Source organism: Sebastes fasciatus, chromosome 3, assembly GCF_043250625.1.
Source record: "Sebastes fasciatus isolate fSebFas1 chromosome 3, fSebFas1.pri, whole genome shotgun sequence".
Lineage (NCBI taxonomy): Eukaryota > Metazoa > Chordata > Actinopteri > Perciformes > Sebastidae > Sebastes > Sebastes fasciatus.
In genome coordinates, this window is record NC_133797.1 from 19,500,860 (window position 1) to 19,524,154 (window position 23,295).

A 23,295-nucleotide genomic window follows, 5' to 3' on the forward strand; every position below is an offset into this window, starting at 1 on the left:
GCGTCTGTCTGAGTGATGAGGATCCATGTGGCACTTCAGAAATGCCTCCTTACTAAATTTAGGATGACTAGTGTCTAATGCAGACTTCTTTTATCGTGTATATACAATTTTTTTAATTTCCTTTGTAAATGTAAATATTTATCTATATATCTATCTATTTATTTATTTATATTTGCAAAGGAAATTAAAAAAAAATTTAAGACGTGGGGAACAATTAATATCGGATTTACAAAGATGTAAGTTGCAGAGCTAAAACATTGTACTCTCAAAATGAGTAGCTTGTAGTATTTTCATAAAGCATGTGATTTTGGCCTGAAACCAGCAGAGCTTTGAAACAGATCACATGCTTTGCATTGTTTCCTTAAGAGTGGATTGTTTAGCTAAGTGATTTTCACACAAATGCCTGAGGAGACTTATTCCCCAAATCCCTCATAAACTGCATTATATTAGTAGCTTACCACAAGTACCAGAAGAAACAGTCAGAGGAGGCTTACGCCTTATCGCCAACCTGATTGTTATTTTTAATTTAGAGAGAGGGATTCTTAGCATTGAGGGATTTTCTGCTTTGTCATTCTGTACAGGATTTCCCTCTGCCGGGGGAAGAGCATTTCCTATTTGCTTTCTGCTAAGCGACTTCCTCCCTCAAAGGCTGCTCAAACAATACATCCAACACAGCTGGCTTACTGTTTGAAGAATTCCTCAGATGTTGCTGGAAATTCTTTGGTGGTATTTATATAGCTATGAATGAAATGAGCGAATCAAAAAAATAATAAATAAAGTAATAAAACTGTGGACAATAGACAGATGAGGTCAGTTACATTATTTAGTTTCTATTCACTCAAACCCTAATTTCTGTGATCAAGGGTCACCCACCTCCAAAATACAAGAAAGCCAGCTGGTATCTCGCCTACATTGACTGGCATGTCTTTTGATAATCTATTATTTACTGAGCTTTATGCTAGACTTGTTGTGAATTTTATGGTCAAAAAGTTACTGATCTACTGACCTTTAATGAAGTGTCTTGTCCCTAATGAGTGCTTATAAAATGTGACAACAATATATTTATTAGTTTCTGTTGCACCGGCTTCAGGAAGTAGGCTACTGTAGATGAAAAGTGGGTTAACTCATCCCCAGTAAAAAAAAAAAGTCTGTAAAAATGCCCATAAAAAAGAAAGTCTGAAAAATTTCTGAAATAAAGTCTGAAAAATGTCTGAAAAATATTTCAAAAAGAAAGTTTGAAAAGATTTGGAAAATAAAGTCTAAACAATGTCTGGTAAAATGTCAAAGGTAAAAAAAAAAAAAATCTGAAAAAAGTCTTGAAAAAAAGTCTGAAAATAAAGTCTGAAAAATTTCTAAAAAAAAGTCTAAAAAATAAAGTTTGAAAAATGATGGAAAAAAGACTCTGAAAAATGTCTGAAAAAAAAGTTGGAAAATAAAGTCTGAAAAAAGTCTGAAATAAAAAGTCTGAAATCGCACTCAAATCTTTAGATTTGAGTGCGATTCATCTGCCTTATCAACTGACTGTTCAAACACTGTAAAAATATTTTTTTAGTATACGGTATAGTATTTTCTTTAGCTCACGATGATATGAAATATATGGAGATGGAACCTGCCAAAATATAAAAAGAATACATATATAAATGACTTGATAAATAAATATGCCCTTAAATGTACCAAAAATAATATTAAAAATAAATGTAGGCATTAATTAATTGATATAATGTGACATAAATTAATATTTTTGTTCGCTTCTTTATTTATTTACATATGTATTAATTCCCCTATCTATCTATCTATATATAATACAACATATCTTAAAGTTCCTCTAATTAACAGTCATTTAAAATGGGTATATGGTCTGTGTTCAGCAGCTTAACAGCAGAAGGGATACTGGACTTGGAGTAACAATGTGTTCTCCTTAAGGGCAGTGAGTGTAAACTTCATTGTTTCCAGGTCGTGAATACATTAGCAGAACAGTAGAGAGCATTAGGACCCTGAGGCTGTGGAGGGCTTCCTCTCTCATTATCCATTGATTTGACAGCTTGAGGAGCGACCAGTCAGAGGAAGGATGTGAGGAGGAGGAGGAAGAAGAGGAGGTGTTTGGTGCTGTGCGTCCAAGTTTTGTAAAAATTGCTTCGTTGTTTGAAAGCCAACCGGCACAGGTCCACTGAAATGTCTGTCAAACACAGCTGCTCTTTATTCGACACGTTTTCAACCGGATAATCCCGAGCTGGCGTTTGGATTATTGCTCCTCCTGCTGAGTTATTGTAGATACAAGAATCAATTCATTGGATCATTCAGGGAGGAATTGATTTTTCTGTGGACTTCAATGTTATTTCTCGACTTGCTTCTTCTTATTATGGGAGCTGTGTTGTAGCATTTGGTGCAGCAAGTGTCCGATTGGAGACGCACACGTGTATCCAATCATCCCAATCTCAGTCCTCCTTCATCCGGCTGAGGACGCACATCTCATTTTGCAGCACTCTGGAGAAGAAAAGTTCTTTTTTTCTGGATTTCGTTTAAAAGAGGAAGAAAAAGGAGCACACACAACATGTCGTTGAGCAGAAGTATTGAATTTGAACACTTTGAGGAGCGAGAGAAGCCTCAGAAGACACCGAGGACCAACTCTGTCTCCGGGTCCCAGTCTGGTGGATCCAGAGGAACCGGTCTGGTCCCCAGTCCGGCTCACAGTGCGCACTGTAGTTTCTACCGCACACGCACTCTGCAGTCTCTCACCACCGAGAAGAAAGCTAGAAAAGTGCGCTTTTATCGTAATGGAGACAGGTATTTTAAAGGTCTAGTGTATGCCGTGTCTGGTGACCGGTTCAGGTCTCTGGATGCTCTGCTCATGGAGCTCACCAGGTCTCTGTCGGACAATGTGAACCTTCCTCAAGGAGTCCGGACGTTATACGCGCTGGATGGAGGCAGGAGGATCAGCAGCCTGGATGATTTAGTAGAGGGTAAGGTATAACAGCCACCTCCATGTGACCACAAATCATGAAAGAGGCTCAATAATCCAATATATTGATGATGAAGTGCATTGATCATTGATCCATTGATCCAGACATGCTATTGATTTTTTATAAAATACAGGTTTTTGCCTTGAGTAATATATAGCCTCCAGGCAAGTTATGCCAGAAGTTAAAAAGTTCACTCAGCCACAAATCATGAAAGAGGCTCAATAATCCAATATATTGATGATAAAGTGCATTGATCCAGACATACTACTGTTTTTTTTAATTTTTTTTTTTTTTTTATTGTGTTTATAAAGTGATTACAAAACAAGTTAAGACATGTGCAGGGACATATATAAAAAAGACCAAAATACATTATACAGAGAAAGACAAATAACAAAGTACAAAACAAAACTAAGACAATACAAGGGGATAAAAGCAGGTTGAAGTGTGTCTGTGTGTGTGTGATGTGGATAATGGGTGTGTGTTTGGCATTGAATGAGGCTAGATGGTCATATTTGACATATATCTACTCTTAAACACATACAGACATCCTTCCTTTTATGTGTAGAGCATAGGGGGAGCAAAAACAACAAAAAGATAATAAATGTGTAATATATATATATATATATATATATATATATATATATAAACATAAACATATAAACATTAATTAATAATATGAATAATAATACCAACACTTACAATAATAAGTGAGATAAATAAATAAGTAAATAATAACAATAATAAAGAAAAAAACTATAACTGTGTATGTGTGTGATTGATTTTTTATAAAAGCTGGGTTTTTGCCTTGAGTGTTTGACTAAATGGCCCATGCAAATGTACACTAATATACCACTTCTATTATTATTGATATGTTCTGTGATGTTCTGTTTTAGCAGTTACCATATTTGTGTATAACAAGCACCTCATTGTGACCACAAATCATGAAAGAGGCTCAATAATTCAATATATTGATGATAAAGTGCATTGATCCAGACATGCTATTGATATTTTATAAAAAGCTAGGTTTTTTGCCTTGAGTGTTTGACTAAATGGCCCATGCAAATATACACTATAATATAGCCTCAGGCAAGTTATGCCAGAAGTTTAAAAGGTCACTCAGAACATATTGATATTGTTAAGAGCTGGCACCTCTTTGATGTTTACTTTGTGAATTTCTATATGTTGCCAATCAGGAAAGTTTTCTCTGCCAAGACAAAATGTTCCTTCTCCTGTGTGAGCAGAGATCTACTGTACTTCAATTATCTCTGGAGGACATTACAGTATAATGGATGCAATGCAGAGCTCCCCCTTGCATCATTTGCATCATTGACATAACTGTTCTGACATGTTTGACCCAGTGCCGTGCAATGCAGACAAGCAGACCCCTCCTCAGTGCAGCTCTAGTTCTGCACAGAGCTAATGTGACTCAGTGTTCCATTGATCTCAGCTGGACTCTTTTACTCTCTCCCCCTCTGTAACATGTATTTGTAAGCTGAGTTGTGTTGGCTTGAAAGTGCCTTGTGTAGCTTTAAGTGCATTGCTGCCTGGGAATGAATGTGTGATGAATGTGCATGTTGTTGTAGGGTCCATCAGCTGCTCTTTTAAATTGATCTCACCCTTGGGGCTTGAAAGATGGAGGTTTCTCTCCCCCATCCAGTATCTATTCATTGCTTTCAGTGTAGAGGTAATAAAACAAGGTTTAATGCTGGAAATGTGATTTAAAAATGTGCAAAATATGATTAAGTCATCGTTTATAAACTAAAGGTGGAATCTTAAACTTAATATCCCCTTATAACTGTCTCCTACATGCACATAAGATCAGTTGGAGCTAGAGGACCAACGGGTGTTCATAAACAAATTTGGCTTGCATTAGCATACAAGTTAACTCTAATATTTTAAAGTTTTAAAACATGGTGTCAAAAGCAGATGCACACTGCTGACACGAATGGAACACAATCTTCTCCTCCCCTTTCACTTTCCTGCAGAGTTATTCACCCTGCAGCGACAGTGACCTCTCAGTTATGGGTTAATCTTCATGTTCAACCCTGGTGTGTGTCTGTCTGCATTGTGACCTGCCTGCAATCCTCTTTCAACACGAGAGGTTTCGGCTCTGCCGCACACGCTCAGGATCCACTGACCTCTTACTGCAGTCATTATTCTCGTATACTGATCTATTTTCGTCTCACATCCTCCTAAAACTTTAGACTCTGTGCTACACTCATTTCCCCATCCCCTGAGTGACCAGGGAGGATTTAGGCCAGCGCCTGATCTGAATTCTGTAGCATCACTAGTTTGGCAATTTGAGCAAAAGTTGTTTTGGTGCATTGGATCTGATGCAGAGCCTTCTTGCTACTGTACTTTTGCACTTACATGTACAGGAGAGTACTACTGATGCTTCAACAACTCATTTTGTCGGCCTTTTCTTTGTTTTTAATGGGTCAGATCACAAAAAGATAAATTTTTATTGAACATATTGACTAGCAATGCAGATTATTATTTTTAAATCTAGAGTTTGAGATGTGCAGCTGATACCGTATTAATGTCATATCAAAGTTAGTGTAATTACCAATTTTCGACTTGTAAATGTCGTTCACATCAACATCCAATTTGTGGAAACTGGGAAAGTAGGAAACTCATCATTTCTGAAAGATTCAATATATATCCAACTTGGCACATAATAATTCAAAAGTGCCTTTCCGATGGACGTCTCACATCAGCCAGTCCATCGTTAAAGGTGACTGGAACCAAATTTAATGTATAGTGTTATATTTTCAATGCTAGGGATGTAAGAAAATATCGAGTATCACGATATTATGTTTTGTGATACTGTATTGATTCTCAAAAACACTATAGATTTTTAATTAACAGTTTTTATTAACTCAGTCATACTTAATTTCATTGGCAAAGAGATGTGCCCTCTCAAAGTAGTGCTATGATGTTGGATGCTACGGTGATCTGTTCTGATTGGTGTTCATATGGTGGTCTGTTCTTTATACTTATCGCAATATATTGCAATATATTGAATCGTAACCCCTGCATCATGATACGTATCGTATCGCCAGATTCTTGCCAATACACAGCCCTAGTCAATGCACAAAATTATTAACCCTCACACTACCAACTTTGCAACCACACAACCATCATCATATTTCTGATGATTTATGCAAGTCATAAACAAGGGAACTTTTCCCATCGACCATATGACACGAACACAGCATGAGACTTGGTTCTCCTGAAGAATCCCAGTAGGGGTGTTTTACAGAAGAAGTTTGCAGAAGGGTGAATGGAATTTCCTTTATCATGCTTAAAGCATTGAGAAATAACCTTTTAAAATAATCAGCAACAATATGTTTTTTTCAAGAAACAATGTCCCAGTTGCTTTGGATAATTCACTGACCTCACAGTTTTAGCCATTTCTGACCTTCATTACAAAATACTGCTAAGGAGAAACTGGGACTTTGTGTTTATACTGTGACGAAGCACCTCAATTTGAATTCCATTCAATCCAATTGTAGATATCTATCTTGAAAGATATCTAAAAACCTCAGCAAAATAGCCAAACTATCTGCATGGCATGATAACATGAGGGGTAAGTGGGAGGGAAAGTGTTTTTGTGATTTGTGTAAACTCCGATGTGCGATGCACTGCAGGTGGGCCGAGCACCAGTGTCTTGTCCTTGTTTACTCACCCATCTAATGGACAGAGAGGGAACATTACTGCACAGCTCAGCAGTAGCTGCCTCCATTGATTGAGGCCTGCTGGGGCTCTTTTGTGTGGAAACCCAATAAGCTACGTTCACATATGTGTCCCTTATGGCTGGATGGGATTACTGAGCCAACCAGTCAACTAGTAGGGTTTTTCCATAGTAGGGGAGGTAGTCGGCGCTGCATGTCGTCCACATGCGAGCAGTCGAGCAGCACCGGTGCAAGTGTTGTTCCACAGCACAGCAAGGTAAAGTTGTTTACCTCGAAGACATGTTGGAGGTGTTCTTGTCACAAATCACAGTAAGAGCCCCTTTTCAGCTCATTGTGGCGGTTTCTATTTGTAATATTCCTCCCTGGAATATTTAAAACTAATCTGCTGACCAAATAGTGTAGAATAGGTCCAAATGCTGTTGATTAGACCCATTTTTATTGAAGAATAGCACCCTATTTTGGTGACAAACACATTGCATTTCCTACAAGAATTCTTCACAATAAAAGCATCCCGGTTTGGTTTACTAGTGGAAAGCGTTTAATGTAAGGTTCGGTTTGCATCAGCAGTAACTTAACGCAGCTCCAGTACGACTGAAAGCGATGGTAAACAATAAAATAATCTGAAATCTGAAAATACTAACACAGTAGTTAAACTAAACTCAAGCCATGGAGATTCAGGTAGAAGCTACAAAAGTACAGCAAGCTGGAAAACGAGAGACTTTTAAACACCAAGCTTTCTCTCTAGTTTTGAACACAGACACTTGAGTTCAGCCACTGAGAACACAGCTAATGGGCTACCATCAGGACCACAGCAGCCTGGCTAGGCATGGCTGTCCTCTGCTGAGGGTCAGTAGTGGAAATGCATGTCATCATGGTTAAGCGCGGCTAAATGGGACTGACCTGAGCCCATGGAAGAATCCTATTGAACTGCTGTGCTAGTGGAAAACTACTCAGAGGTAGCAGATACTGAACTGGGTTTAGAAAGAGCTTTGTAGTTTACTATGTGGATGTGTAACATGCTGACATAGGGATTCTAGTTGGGACAATGGTGAGTGTGCAAGCCAAGGTGTTTATTAGCACCAACTGGTGAAATTAAGGTTGAAAGTGTACGAATATATGAAGGCAGAAAAACACAAGATTAGATTTATTTTATTTACTTTTTTGGTAGTTTTCAACTAAATTAACTCATATAATTGAATTCATGAACTCATTCTAAAAATGGTAAATTTCTTGGTGACCTATCTAGAGAAAAATAAATAAATAGAAAGAAGTATGAACACAACTTTTTCCAATGCAATGCAGCCATTAGAGAGGTACTCCAGTGATTTACAGTAGCTTAGTGCTGCACTTTTATTAAGTTTGGTGACTCACAGGAAAAGAAAAAAAAACAGAGACCAAGATATTCAGATTTTTAGTCCTTAGTATATGTCAAGCTCCAAAAACATTTATCATAATGCATCCATTAGCATATTATTTGGTGAATGCCCCCAGTTTGTTATGCAGGCTTTCTGTAATACATTTTAAGTTTCCAAGCCTATGCCAACGTAACCATGATGACATCATCAAGGTTATTTCCTCAGACTTTTAAAAGGTCCCTTTAGAGCCACAGAAGACGTTATACAACTGTTTTCACAGGCTGAGTAGTACTCCTCGTGACTGGAAAATTGATCTCTGTGTAAAATCGAGGAAGCGTCTCGACCCATGTGAGATCCATAATGTTTCTCACTGTCCGACTGGATTGCTGCTCTACTCTAGCATTGAGCTCAGTGTTGTCACTAATAACTAGACTCTACGTTGTTATGGTCTTTGCTCCTATATCAGTATTGTTGTTATAGTGCCTTGCAGATTGTTAAAATCTTGCAGCTGAATTAAAACCAACTTTTATAAGGAAAATACTCACCTAAAATGTGTAAAAATCCGTTTTTTATTGTCTTTATAAAATCACGATTTTATTGAATTGTTCAAATCTTGTGAATAACTAAGATTTTATATTGTTGCTTGGAGAATTTCAGTTTAAAACCATTTTGATTTAAATTATCTGTGATTAATAAATTCACAGTTTTAGGAGACACTTATTCATGAATATTTTTAAATGTCTAATTTGTTGCGGCTCATGATGTATGGCTCCAGGCTACAACACTGAGCTGCTTCATGAATGTATGCTTGATGGGTAGATGGTCCTCTGTGTCTTGGTAGTACTAGGCCTACAGTATATATACTGTATTTAGTCACTATGTGATCACTAAACACGATTAAAAGGGGTTTGTTGGATAGAAGAACAAACAGGACATTAACAAATTAGACTTTTGGTATAAATTTAGCTTAGAAACAGATTAAGATCATTAAACATTTCAAATTTCCCCACCTATAAGGTGTTATGTCTGCCCAGGGAAACCAATAGTGTGCTGGACGTACTGGTCCAATTCCTTTTAAGTGGTGAATACTATGTCAGCAAAATAGAAGGCCATGCATGCTGAGAATACCACTGGATCATGGGTTTACTTCATTGTTTTATATTACCTTAATATTAACACTGTTTTATGGTTTCCATTTATTGCCATCGCGTGGGTTTTGGACTGGTGACAGCTGTGAGACCACTGCAGTAAAAGCTGCTGGACTGGTTAGACAGCTCCGTTAAGGCTGACCTCATCTGTCGTCCACATGAGGACAGCAGCCAGTGGCGGCTGGTTGGGGCTCCCCTCACATCACCGAGGGATGTTGCACCTGAGATCCCTGCACCTCAGGGAATAGGCTGTCACCAGTCACCATCTGAGGAGGGCATTTTAGCATTCTGTCATTGTCCCGAAGCTGAATGACAGCCCCAGTTATATTTTGTTTTAGTTTTTTAGCCAAAGCTCAGCCCCCCCAGCTGTGGCCCAGCCTTTTAATTAGCCTTTGGTTAATTAGCAAGCTTAATAAAACCAGGTATCGTGGGAGTCACCGTCTCATATGGCCTTCTTTCACTGCAGCTCCGTTCGTTTGTCCTGACACACATCAGATAACCAAAATATCACAGCTTGGATTTGATACTGTCTGTAAAAAGTGTTTACCAAAAGATACTGAAACAGCAACCTTTTGGAAGTTAGAATCGCATGGGTCCCCTCGACAAAAAGCCAATGGGATTTTTCCATTGGGTTTTGGATTATTGCAGAAAATAACCTCTGTGGCGAAAACTTTTATGATACTTACACATTTTGTTTTACGTAAGATAATCTTCACAAATGAACGAATGAACCGTAAGTGCTGATTCCTGCACCACTCTATAGGATTATATTTTATACAGTTTATAAACTAGCATTTGTTTTTTGCTCCCTGGCCACTCTCAGTGCTACACAGTTCTACTAATGACCCAGAGATGCAGAGATACAGACATGTTTCCTCTCTTTGATGGCTTTGATGAGACATTCTGTGATCTTTTTTCTCTAGCCCTGTCTTTCTTCACTGAAAGACAGTGGATATTTGCTAGAACATAGTTTACAGTATGTAAAGTATAGTTTTGCACAGTGTCTGTTAAGCACAAATTGATTTTGGTTCATGGACACTTAAATAACTCTATGATGAGTGTAGCATGAACAGAAAGTATCTGTCACTTTCTCTCTCCGTTACTCAGAGTGGAACAGAACGGCATTGAGTTTCTCATCCAACACTCGGCCTTCAAAACAATCACCAGACATTCTTGCTTTGGTTTACATTTATCGGCCAGGCCCCTGTACTTGTCACATGACTTTGTTCTTAAGGGGAAACATTTGCGTGTTAACTGTTGGACTGGAATGCCGGCAGATAAAACAAAATGCTTTGCTTTGGAGGGAGGCCATCGCTGCAGCTCAACAGCTGAAAGGGAGAGAGGACAGCGTTACACTGGCCTGGCCTCTCAATGTGTCTTTTTGTTTCAACTCAGGAATGTTAACTCTTTGTTGTTCCACTGATTCTTCTAATGCCATGTGGACGCAGTATTTTATGGTACATACCGAACGAGTCAGGTGGATTCTGATGTATTACACGTGTGTGACAATATTTCATTAAAAGGGGACCTATTAAGCTTTTGTGCTTTTTCCATTTCCTTAGTGTGTTATATAGTTTTTTGTACATGTTAAAGGTCTGCAAATCTCACAGTCCACGCCAAAGGGAGTTACTCTCCCCAACAGAAACACTGCTCCTGAAACACCTCACTTGAAGTCCTGCCTTTTTTTCTGTAACGTGGTGATGTCACCAAGTAACACTTTGCCTAGTGGCTAGTTTGGCACCGCGTCAAACAAAGCTAGTTAGAGTGGAGCTGGAGCAGAGTCCGATGAGTTTGGTTCGGTTGACCAATCACAACAGAGTGGGTCAGCTGACAAATCAGAGCAGACTGGGTAGGAGCTCAAACAGCGTTTCAGGCAGAGGGTGAAAAGAGGTGCTGCAGCACAGCCGCTATGAGAAAAATAAAGTGTTTTTTGAACATTAAAGCATGTAAACATGTTCTAGTAGAAACCCCAAATACAAGTATGAACCTGAACATAAGCATAATAGGTCCCCTTTAAAATATTTTTTTTAGTATTTCTTAGATGTGGATACAGTTTGGATGATCCATGTTTTGACTGTCAATTCTACCAACTTATTTCCTTCTCCAGGTGAGAGCTATGTGTGTGCCTCAAATGAGCCCTTCCGACGTGTGGACTACACCAAGAACGTCAACCCCAACTGGTCGGTGGGCTGCAAGACCGGCACATCGCGCTCCCTCTCCTCTCTCATCCCGCTGAAGAACGAGCTGCTGCACGGGGCCAAGGACTTCATCAAACCCAAACTAGTCACAGTCATCCGCAGCGGTGTCAAACCCCGCAAGGCAGTACGGATACTGCTCAACAAAAAGACGGCACACTCCTTCGATCAGGTGCTCACCGATATCACAGATGCAATCAAGTTGGACTCCGGAGTTGTGAGGAGACTGTACACTTTGGAGGGCAAGCAGGTGAGTCTGTTATGATGTTTAAAGATAACCTTTTATGCTTTTGTGCTTTTTCCCTTTCCTTTACTGTGTTAGTTATAGTTTCACACATTTGCATAATACCTGCCTAGTGGCTAGTTTGGTGTCCTCAAACAAAGCTAGTTTGAGCGGAGCTGGAGCGGAGTCCGAAGAGTTTGGTTCAGCTGACCAGTCAGAGCAGACTGTGCATTTCTGGAGGAAGGGCAGGAGTTCAGACAGAGGGTGAAAAGAGGTCCTGCAGCACAGCCGGTATGAGAGAAATGTAGTGTTTTTTGAACATTAAAGCATGTAAACATGTACTAGTAGAAAACCCAAAATACAAATATGCCCCCGAAAATAAGCATAAGAGGTCCTCTTTAAGTTTAAAGGACTGTGTGATAATTGCAGCTCTGGTAACCACCAAGCGAACTCGTGCACTCCTGTCACCCTTGCCAATATCCATGAACTCATTGACTAAAATTACATAACGTGACAGTTGGAAAGAGTTAACTGTATTGTTTTCAGTGAGATGAGATTGGAGGATGTGCATATGAAAACCAGATGGAACTGCTAGGCTGAGCTTTTTAGCCAAAGGTTTTATCTCCAAAAAGCGCTGTGATTTATAGGCTTCAGCTGTGTCAGCAGTCTAGGTAATTACATCCCATTTAATCATCCATACATAATTACACGCCACGATTATTTCAACAAGGCACTAATGAATGCACTTAATAGTTCAGGCTTTTTTGCCATATCCATCAGTATAGTTTCCTCCCTACCCTCATACCCACCCTCCCCCGTATTAAGCCATTTGAGACTGGTTTTGCTTTAATCCTATCCATCTGGGACACATATATAGTAATATTTCCATCTGAAATTCACATTGAGGGTCCCTGGTGTTATGACATGAGGTGGGCTTGAACACATGGTGCCCCTTATCAACAAGATTTATATGACGTTGTCTCATCCGGGAGAAGTCTTATATCATTCTTTTTAATTATATAGTTTTAACTCTCATCTCACAGAATTATTTAACTTCATATTGGTAAAGTGGTTTAAAATAAGTAACCAAACAAAAGTATATGATCAAAATAAACTAGAAATAAAGATATGGGATAAGGAAAAATGGGATTAAGTCACTAAAGTAAGGTCCATGAAGTTCTTTTTTTTTTTTTTTCAAAGCTTGACAGGAGCTTGAATGCAAAAGCCTGCTCACTTTACATCTTAAACATTTGGGAGGATTGAGGGCTTGTGTGAGACTGTGCGAGGACTGAAATGCAGTTAAGATGTCGGCATCATATTTTTGGGTCAGAATTTTATTTTAAAAATGTAAAAGTAATTCCAAACTGATAGGTGCAGAGATAAATTGATGTGATTTTCACCAGTTTCTGAAGTTAAACAAATGACTTAAATAGACCCCCTAAAGGTTGAAGGTTGCGTAAATGTCATCATCAAGAACATCAAATACATGAATGACTTTATCTAGATTAGTGAGTGAATAATAAAATAGTTTTGGTCTTTTATTCAAATGAAAGAAAATAGACTGTACTACTCAAAGTCAAAATCAAAGATTGCTCCCATATGTCAGGCAGCTGCCTTCAAATTAAATGACTTCTGATTTGTTTTACTTTAGATGCAGCAAACTGTGACACACTTCACATCATTGGAACATTTCTTGAAACTTTTCATATCAGTGGACTCGTGTGTGTTTTCGTCCACACACGTTTTTTTATGAGGGTAGTGTCCTTGCTCTGCCTCGCTGTAAACACAGCTGTATTTGCACAAATGATGTCTTGTTTATTCATAAAATCAAGAAAAAGTGGTTGCCTGGAAAGAACTTTTTAGCGAGTGGATATTTTATCAGCTATGTTGCTTTTATATAGGAGCTCAAATATCATTTCACTTTCAATGGGATTTAACTGCTGCATTTTTTTAATCGTCAATTCCACAGATGGAGAGATGTTTATTATTGATGAAATAACCTGATTTCATTATTAATGATCCCAATTGGGCTTTAGGGTTAAAGTGTAATTAGTTTAAAACCACTAACAACCGAATTTACTGAGTTATAAGCTACAGTTGACATGAGGCTTTAACCATAAGATGTGAGAAGGAACAATCTCTTGTCACATGTTTAAACATTCAAAGTCTGACAAACAAACCAGCTGACTTCAGCTTCCTGTAGAAGAAAGGAATCGTTCTAGGCCGCACAGTCTTGACTAATGACTCACGACAACAGTGATCCCTTTCACCTCTGACAGGGCTGGCCCAGTATCCTTTCTGTCCAGCCAGCACTGTACAGGAACACAGTCTCTAATGACTCTTAGGATTATATAATAGTATGCAGTATATCATCTTTATTTACATTATCTTAGCTTAGTTTCTTCATGTCTGATCTGAGGTGGAGATCAGATGAGATCCATAAGCCTTTAGCCAATAGCTAACAGTTAGATCTGCTGCTACTCAGTTGAATTAATATGGAGGACATCTAAGTTTTCATCTTTGTTTATAGTAAACAGAGTTGAGTGGGGAGACATGGCTTTACACACTTAATATGGCGAATAATGTCAGGGATTGATATGTTCAGAAACCTGGTACTAAAATAAAACATCTTCTAATAAATGCACCGTCCACAGCTGCACACATTAATGCTTCTTGTAAGAATCCTGTTTGATTCTCCACTGTGATTAATCCAGTCCCATATCTGTCACATAAACCCTTCATGTGTCTCTATTTCCATCTCTTGCTAAATTCCAACTGGATCAGCTATGCAGACCAGCTGTTCTTTCCCGGCATTTCATGCCACGAGGAATGTTGCATTGGACTTTATGGGGTGCATTTAAGTACAGTAACTTTGGTGCTTGCAATACATCTGTGATGTCCATGCTGTCTTACTGGCTGTTGAGTTTGTGTTGAGTTGACAATTTGACTAATCGTTTGAAGGGAGAGGAGGCTGGCATATTATTAGACAGATTGAGAGGGAGCACCCTTCCTTTAACCTCCTTTTGAGGGTTTCCCCCCCCCGGCCAGGCAGCTACGGTCTGCCAGACGGTGGCAGTTTGTTAAAGGTAATAAAGTCTCTGGGAGTTTTAGCTTCTTTTTAGTAGTTAAAGCCAAAACTGAGAGCTCCAGATCTGTTACCATGGAGTGTTTTACTTTGAACCTCTCCTTTAACCCAGCTTGGGTTCATGTATCTTTTGTTTTGTACCAGTTTGAACAACATGAGATCACCATATTGTCCATTATTACTCACTGTTGTAGCTTTGCCTACAGTATGATACTAAATGGATCAGCAGCTGCAACTCATTTAAGAAAAATCTCAAACCACACATCAACCACCAACATTTATGTTACAATGAATACAGTAACTGATTTATTTGTAGCTATATGTATTTATAATCATAAGTTGGTCATTTTTAGTAGTGATTTAGGACATATACTATACCGTCTTTTGGGATTATACATTACAGATGACACGTTACATATGTCATGCTGATTAAGTGTTTCAATTAGCTTACTTGATATACACCACAGAGTTTTAAATGATAAACACATCAGCCATTAGTTACAGCAGTCTTTTTTTTTGCCTCCTTTGATAGATGATTCCTTCCCTCTGCTGGAGCAGATATCCGCCCATCCATCACTGTAAAGTTCTCCGCCATCAGATGAATGCTAAAGGACACCAGAGTTTCTTATTTAAAGGTCCAGTGTGTGTAGGATCTGGCAGTATCTAGCGGTGAGGTGAAGAGATTGCAACCAACTGAAGCCTCTCCCGTGTGCCAAGCGTGTAAGAGAGCTACAGTGGCCGACACGAAAATGTCTAGAGCCATTTGTTGTAAGAGTAGCGTCGGTCATTTGGAGCAGAGCCAGTGCATAGAGTGTATTATGTGTACGTGGGAAGTGAGTTGTGAAGCAAGAGAGAGAGAGAGAGCGGCGGCGACAATGGGAGCGAGTAACGTTATCGACTCCCCAAGCTGGAAAAGTTTGGGGAGAGTTTGGTTTGTCTGTTCTGGGCTACTGTTGAAACATGGCGGTGCAACATGGCGGACTCCGTGGAGAGGACCCGCTCTCTACGCAGATATAAACGGCAAGTAACGAAAACCCAACGATTCTTATATTAGGTGATTATACACTAAAGAAAACATACTTAATAATATATTCCATTTCTGCAAATAGATCCCTCTAATTGTTACACACTGATCCTTGTCACCAAACGCTCAAGTCCTCTACAGAAATGTGTTTTGGATCAAATTTAACAGTTCCCATTTCAAACCATCAATCGTAGAGGTTAATGTTTACTTGTTTGAGGCTAAAACAACATTGTCAGCAAAGATGATAAGGTTTTGTTCATTTCCATTAAATCGGGCCCGGGTTCGAATCCGGCCTGTGGCCCTTTCCGCATCCACTCTCTCTCTCTCCCCCCTTTCAAGACTCTATCCACTGTCCTGTCATAAAAATGGAAAAATGCCCCCCAAAAAAAAAAATAACATTTCCATTAAATCAATATACAGTAGAGAACACAATAGATGCAGCCATCCTCAAGTGGTGCACTCCAGTTGTTTCCGTATATTTAGGACGTCACAGTCAGACAAGGAAAGCATTGTTTTAAATGCATTCAATTTGAAGCATTAAGCTTCACTTGTATTGTTTTCATCTATATCTTGTCTTTATAGACAATGCCAGTATAATTTGGTTGGGCCTGCGTTTGAGAAATCAAATTTATGTTCTAGTTTTTCAACTGTCATTTAACCTGAATAGGGTTTGCTGAGTAAAACCAAGAACAGGCCTTCTTGAAAGCGATATAGTGTCATAAATATTAAAAATTTACAATTGTTTTGTTGAATTCTGTGTCATATAGCCTTCACTTGAACGTTTCTATGTCTGTTTGGAGCAACAGCCACATAGCATCAGCAGCAGTCAGCCATTGGAAAGACAGTGAGTGTGTTCTTGCCATAAAGTCTGATTCGCTACTTACAAAGACTCGTTTTACTCTCTTGGCCTCAACATGACTGTCTCAGAATTGAATTAAGAGTCTAATTCAGAGGTTTAACGCATTAAGCCTGTAACGTGATCCTGAGACCAGAGCTGGACACCTGACAGTATCCTGTCCATGATAATAGGAGTCAATCCAGTTTGAATGTCAAAGTCATTAGGTGCTTTCTTTAACATGGACTGAAGCTTTTACATTCCCCTGTGCAAAATAAAGTTGTATCTGACAACATAATCGTCATTTCTAAATTCTGCCTACTTAGAAAATTTAATGGAAAAGCATTAGCTTTAATCTTTTCACCCTTTTCATGTCCTCTGCCCCCCATCTGCTTGAAGAGGAGGTAACACAGACCAAACATGTCTCAATAATCTGACAGCTTGATTTATTTGGATCCCTCTGTCGTGCAGCCTCTCTACCTTGTTAAGCCTCTTTTCACCTCCTGAGTGGGGCCATGCTGGCGGTTAGACAAACTAAAGGACGTTTCCCACATCATCGCTATCCTGTGAAAATCATCTACATATCTCCAAAACATCAACTTTTCATTAGCTAAGAAAATATTTTCAGCGTTGTGACGATGCATTTTTCTGCTAATCCGCTGAGTATTTAAATGATTTATTTAACTTGACATAGGTATCATTGGGCAGGGACAACATGCACCTTAACCCATAAGTTTTGTGTCCTGTTTTTACATTGCATCGATCAGTGTCGGTGTACCACAAACCGCTCTACTCTGTAGATGTACAGCTTTATTCTGCACTTAAAAAACTCTCTACCTCAGTTCTTATCCCGCATTATATTCCATATTTGACATTTCTTAATCCCCCTGGTCTCTATATCTCCTATATTTTATTATCCAGCACTATATCACTTTTTGCACTATATTCACTTTTTTTAATAGTCCTGTATCTCCGTTGTTACCCTGCACTATATTCAGTTTTAACAGTTTTCTTCATCTGGTATTTTTATATCTGGTATATTTTTTTATACTTTCACTACTTACTTGTGCCTTTTTACTAATATGTTTGCACGATGGAACTGAGATGCTGGAAACTTGAATTTCCCCCCGAGATCAATAAAGTTACTATCTATCTATCTGTCTATCTAAAAACATAATCCAATACCTTGGCTGTAGTGAAGGAGGGCATTTCCTAATGTCAGTTCCTATTAAAAGAACACGGTAATTTTGGGAAGCTGGTTTGCCTTCAAACTGTCAAGTCAGACCAGGAGATCAATATCTATTTCAACAAATCCAGAGTAGAATAGCATACAGTACACTAGACTGGAGGCGAGGCATAGACTCCATCGAGTTTTGTGTTTTTGTTAGAGGTGTTGCTTCGACTTTATGGTCATTTTGGAGGCTGTAGTTTTACCCACATGACAGAAATGCATTATATTAAAAGTAAAGCAATAGGAAATATACAGTAACTGTATTCATAAGTGTTCACTAATCATGAAATAATGCTTGAAATACTATGTAGTGGGGATGTGTATTGGCACAACTCTAGCGATATGATACGTATCATGATACAGGGGTTACGATTCAATATATTGAGATATATTGCCATTTTTTTAAATCTAATTTTATTTATATAATATTTACTTTTTTTTATGGAATTAGAACATTGTTATTTATCACAGTCCCTGTAACATCCAGCATCATAGCACTACACTGAGAGGGCGCATATTTTTGCGAATGAAATAAAGTATTGACTGCATGTAAACTATTAATTAAAAATCAATAGTGTTTTTGAGAATCGATACAGTATCACAAAACATAATATCGCAATATTCAATATTTTCAATATTTTCTTACACCCCTACTACCTAGCTAGTGTGTTCTATTATCAAAAGTAGTGTTCATCTTTGATTTTTAGGTGTATATTATCAAATATATTAGCAGTTCCTTAAATGAGCATCAGATGTTAACACACCAGTTTGAACAAAGCCCCATAGATTCTATAAAAAAGCTTTACTTTTACTCCTAAAAAGTAAGGCTGTTCACTCAGTCACTCATGCACCCATAAACACAAACACGCTCCAAATGCCTTCCAGCAGCAGCCTGCCATCTGCTCCTCCAAAATCAAATCACAGGTCCAAGCCACCCGGCCTGCCCCCTCCCGCTGATGAACACACACACACACACACGCACTCAGAGGCCCCCCGCTGGGGCCCTGGCCACCACCGGATAATTAGACCTATAAGCTGGAAGGGAGGGTTAAAGTGCAGCTGTCAGGTGTGTGTGTGTTTGTGTGTTTGTGTGTGTGTTGCGTGAGCGTGCTTGCACAATACGTCTCTGTCCACTCTCCAGCCTCGATTCAGAGATGCTCTTCACTGAATGTTAATTGTAGATCTTGGTTATCAGGGCCAACAGAATCAGCTGCTGCTTTTGAGAAAAAACCCTGTTTTACATCTCAAAGCTGACTCGGCAGGCGGAAAATAAGATTTCCCCTTTTTGTATTGTCTAATCGATGCATTCATTAATTCGGGGAACAGTTAGCGGTCCAGTACTTGCTAAGTTGTCTTTTTTTTAATGTAGAAATCGTTTAGAAATGATTCAAGGGGACTGTAGAAATGGTGACAAAGAGAAGGTCCATGTGATAAAAACAGAAGGTGAGAAGTTCAAACCCTGGCTCTTTTCTCACCTTTGCACAGCTGGCGTGAGGTGGGTGTAAATGTCACATTGATGGTTTTGGAAATTCAGACATGGCCTCACCAATCTGACGTTAGAAAGGTGTGGGGTATTGACAAGCAGTTCTGACGGCGTATTCTGGCACCTTAACCCCTCAACTAGATTATCCTGTGTGACTGCTGAGCACCACCAATAAGCTGCTACTGACCTGGCTTCACCTCGCTACATCAAGACTGCCATCAGCTCAGAGTAGTTGGCTGAGAAGACAGAAGGTGAGAAGGGCAGAAGAAGAGGGTGGTTGCCACAAAGAGGGAGGGTGAATCGTCACCAAGCTTGTTTCTCAACCCCTAGTGCCTGTTTTCCTCCACCTTTCTCTGCCCCCCTTCTCACCACCCGACTATTTATCAAACTGTGCAGAGTAGCTGACAACCACTTCTATTTGCCATAATTACATTCAAAATCTATTTTGCATTCACCCTGCAGTTGCATGACTCGTGCAAGTTTAGGAAATGTCTTTTTAGACACTGAGAATTTGATAGTCAGGGACAGAAAAGATGCTACGTTGACTACTGTATTAGACCTTCTGGTCTGTTTCTGAGTGGCAGCATTAAGTCCACACACACCTCTCAGACCATTCTCATTCCCAGGGCGTCAAATACAGATGCTTTGTCACAGACGTCGGCGTTACGATATCGCCACACAATGCACCCTTAAGTGGCGGTAGGAGACGCACCGGGCTTTTAATTAACTACAATGTAAACCCATCTGCGGCAACAGTAAATGCTCAGAGAAAGTGCTATAGTGACGTAGTTTAAAGAGTGAAGGAGACACGGATGGCAGGCGGGAAATGGATGGGCCCAACAAACGCAACTAAGGGGGTTTGTTGCCTAAGCAAGTGTTTTTGTTTAATTCACAACATTAAGCATGTGTCTATTGCCACTGAAAAGTGACGCCAAGGGTTCTGACAAAGTGTCAATACAGTCTGTGGTGAGTTTGGATGAGAACTTGTTGGCTGTCTTAGTCATATCCAAATCCAATGTCTGCTCCATCTATGAACAGATAATGGAGGATTAATCGTTGACCGTTTAGTGACCTTTCCTGTTACACCAGTGCAATTAGGGAGAACTGGATCCTGTCCAGGGTTTCTCCCTGCCTTTTACCCAATGTAGCCTTCAGCCCCCTGTGACACATAAGTGTCACTCAGTGTGTAGTACTGCTATTAAAACATTAGTGATCGATGTTGTACATAGCGTTAAGCAGACATTCCATATTTAGATGGATAAATTCTCTGTGTGAGTGAATAATCGATTACATTTGATCTGACATTCACAAAGGTAGAGGGCAAAAAAATACACATAATCCATTAAATGCATTTAAATGGAAAAAGAGAAGTATTAATTCAAGCATGTATTATTCCTCAGTAAATTTGATATACTGTATATTGATAGTTCTCCAATCAACAAATTTAATTTGTTTCCATTATATTTATTGGAAATTAAAGTATGTTAAGGACTACAATTGATAAATATCAGTTATTTCTTCAAAGTATTCTGATCTTTTCTTGGTAGTGTACACTTCATACATTGTCATTCAGAACCAACTGTCCTACATGTAGCATCCTGCACAAAGATTGTGTTTACTTCTGCCTGTTTTAGCTGTAGCAAACAGTCTGTTTCTTTTGGCCATAATTATTCATGTGGTAAATAACGGCTTGTTTCTCTGAATTGAATCTTCAATGCCATTGATTTACTGCAGTAGATTTTCATTGGCAATAGAGAAGTAGCAAGAACTTACTACGTGTGCATCGGTTCAACTATTTATTTAGTTTTCAGATTAAACATGTGTATACAGCCTACCTTAGATTTTTGCTGTGTACTGACTAAAAGTTTACTTAAGCTGAACATTGATTTTCTCTCTCCAAAAAACATCTGCCTAAAAATCCTGAAATGTGTTTGCCTTTCACGATCCTTTTCACTCAGTGATGTGATCAGGATGACAGCCGGTCTGCCCATTAACCCGTGGCTGGAAACAGACCTGGACCGTTTAGGCTGCTGAGCTATAAGGGCTGAAAATGCTTGTCTCTCTGAAATCTATAAAGGCCTTTTCAATACACACAGCAAGCTGAGGAATGAGAGAGGAAATGGAACTCAGCACTGATAATTGGACAGTCTGCTCAGATGTAATGTCTTTGTGTTTGTTTACATCTTTGCAGTAGTTAAGTGGGTGTACTCTATCCTCCATATTAGATTGCAGACGGTTGCAGTATATTTTGAAAAATCTACATAAGCAATTTTGGTTTATGAAAGAAATTCACACTGTTTAAATGAGATGAAACAAAGTGATGGGTTTAATTACATTTTTCATCTACTGTGTTTCTTTCTTTATCTCTCAGTCTTGTCAGTGTTTTTGTCTGAAATTCTTAGTGCTTCTGTATGCATACAGTGTGCATAACAGAACTTGAAGGTCACTCGCAGTCGCAACACTGCAGCAGTTTATCAGGGCGAAAATAATTTTACGCTATGCTGTGGGCAGCAGGCAAGCAGACGAGGACTACTCCCAACAAACTCGAATGTATAACACACACTTTTTCTTTCTTACTATATGTCTACAGATAACAGTGCAGTAAATGGAAAAATACAGAAAAGTATCCATCCATAGTGGCATTCCCCTGTCTGTGACCATGCCCATTTTGTTCACTTTGTTCTTTTTTGAGTTACCAACAAAATACACTTCAATATATTTTTGTACTGCGAAAACACTTGTTTGTTTGTGTCAATCTTATAGAATTTAAGAGTAATTCATGAAGTATTTTGAAAATAGCTCAAAATCTGTTGGGGAAAAATTAGACACCTCCAGAGGACACCCAAGTTACTTAAACCAAATTACAAACTGTCCTAAAAGTAGCCACAAAACATAAATAAATAAATAAATAAAGCCAGCTTCATATCCATGATTACGTATTCAATTCAGTTCAGTCTATCTTTATTTATACCTTCAATGGCATTTACCAGTGTTTACAGAAGACAACACATACAATATATAAACACATACAAAAATATAAAAACAAATCAATAAAGCCATAGAAAAGCATACAACTTAAGGGTATTAAGAACTTAGTAGATGGATAACAGAGGGCTTAGAATAATTATTACTTTTACAAACAGATTCGACTGACGTCCTGAAGCCAGCTCGGTAAGATCTGCTGAGTTTGGCTCAGTGTGTTCATCAATTTTCTTTTCTTTTTTTGGTTTCAAAAGAAGTCACAGAAACATGTTACAATATTAATGATCTACTGCCTATTTATTTACCAACCTGTAGACATGATAAGAAAGCTTGTGTGTGGATCTTATTCTTTCTAAATGAAGTGTGTTTGTAAGTTCACTAACCCACATCTTTGTAGTAGGGACTTCTTAGTGGGAACACCATCAGGTATTTCTAAAATAATAATGAATGGATCTGGTTATAGCTGGATTTTAGATACAGTATTAATTTAAAAATATTGATCCAGTAGGTCTCAACTTTGGGACATAGAGCGAGCTGTGGAGTATTGTGTCGTCTGCTGAAAGGCATCTGTCACATGTAATAACATGTGTAACCTCTCTTTAGAGTAATGAAGACGGTGTGAAACTTTAAATTGGTCCCACGAAGTATCCAAGATCTCAATGCCCATTTCTTCCTCCCATTTTGTTTTTATTTGAGTGGGATCAATGATCTTAAGAATAACTCTTTGCTTGGAACATCAAGCAGGATACAGTAGAAGTACGACTGGTAAGAGAAATTATTTACTATAGTGAATTCAGTCCTAGAGAAAGTCATGAAGATAACAGCTAGCTAGTTCATGGTGCATGGATTGCTGGGTTTTGGGGGCATACACATTAGCATGCGAGGGAGGTGGATGTCGGTTAGCGTGACCCTGATGCACTGTGGCATCATTTCACATGACACGCTTCTAATGATGATGGCCTCCTGGCCTCGATACTCTGAAACAGCCTCGGTCTTCCAGTACATGTGTTAGCAGGGGCGTGCTGCTCTGCTGTCCAACAGTTAAAGTGTTTACATTCAATAAGGTGTCTGAATTCTGC

At 38.8% G+C, this 23,295-nt stretch overlaps 1 protein-coding gene across 5 annotated transcripts in view; it reads left to right on the forward strand.

Moving 5' to 3' along the window:
• The first annotated feature begins 2,025 nt into the window (after nt 1-2,025).
• dclk2a (doublecortin-like kinase 2a) overlaps nt 2,026-23,295 on the forward strand; it is a 53,912-nt gene continuing 32,642 nt past the window's right edge. For 2 of the 5 annotated variants that reach the window (XM_074629427.1, XM_074629429.1), the window contains exons 1-2: nt 2,029-2,960; nt 11,266-11,603. In XM_074629427.1, the coding sequence (XP_074485528.1) occupies nt 2,552-2,960; nt 11,266-11,603 (747 nt within the window). In that variant the 5' untranslated portion in view covers nt 2,029-2,551. Of the gene's footprint in view, nt 2,961-11,265; nt 11,604-23,295 lie in introns of all 5 variants that reach the window. The other 3 variants (XR_012593255.1, XM_074629428.1, XM_074629425.1) reach the window with 3 other exon arrangements.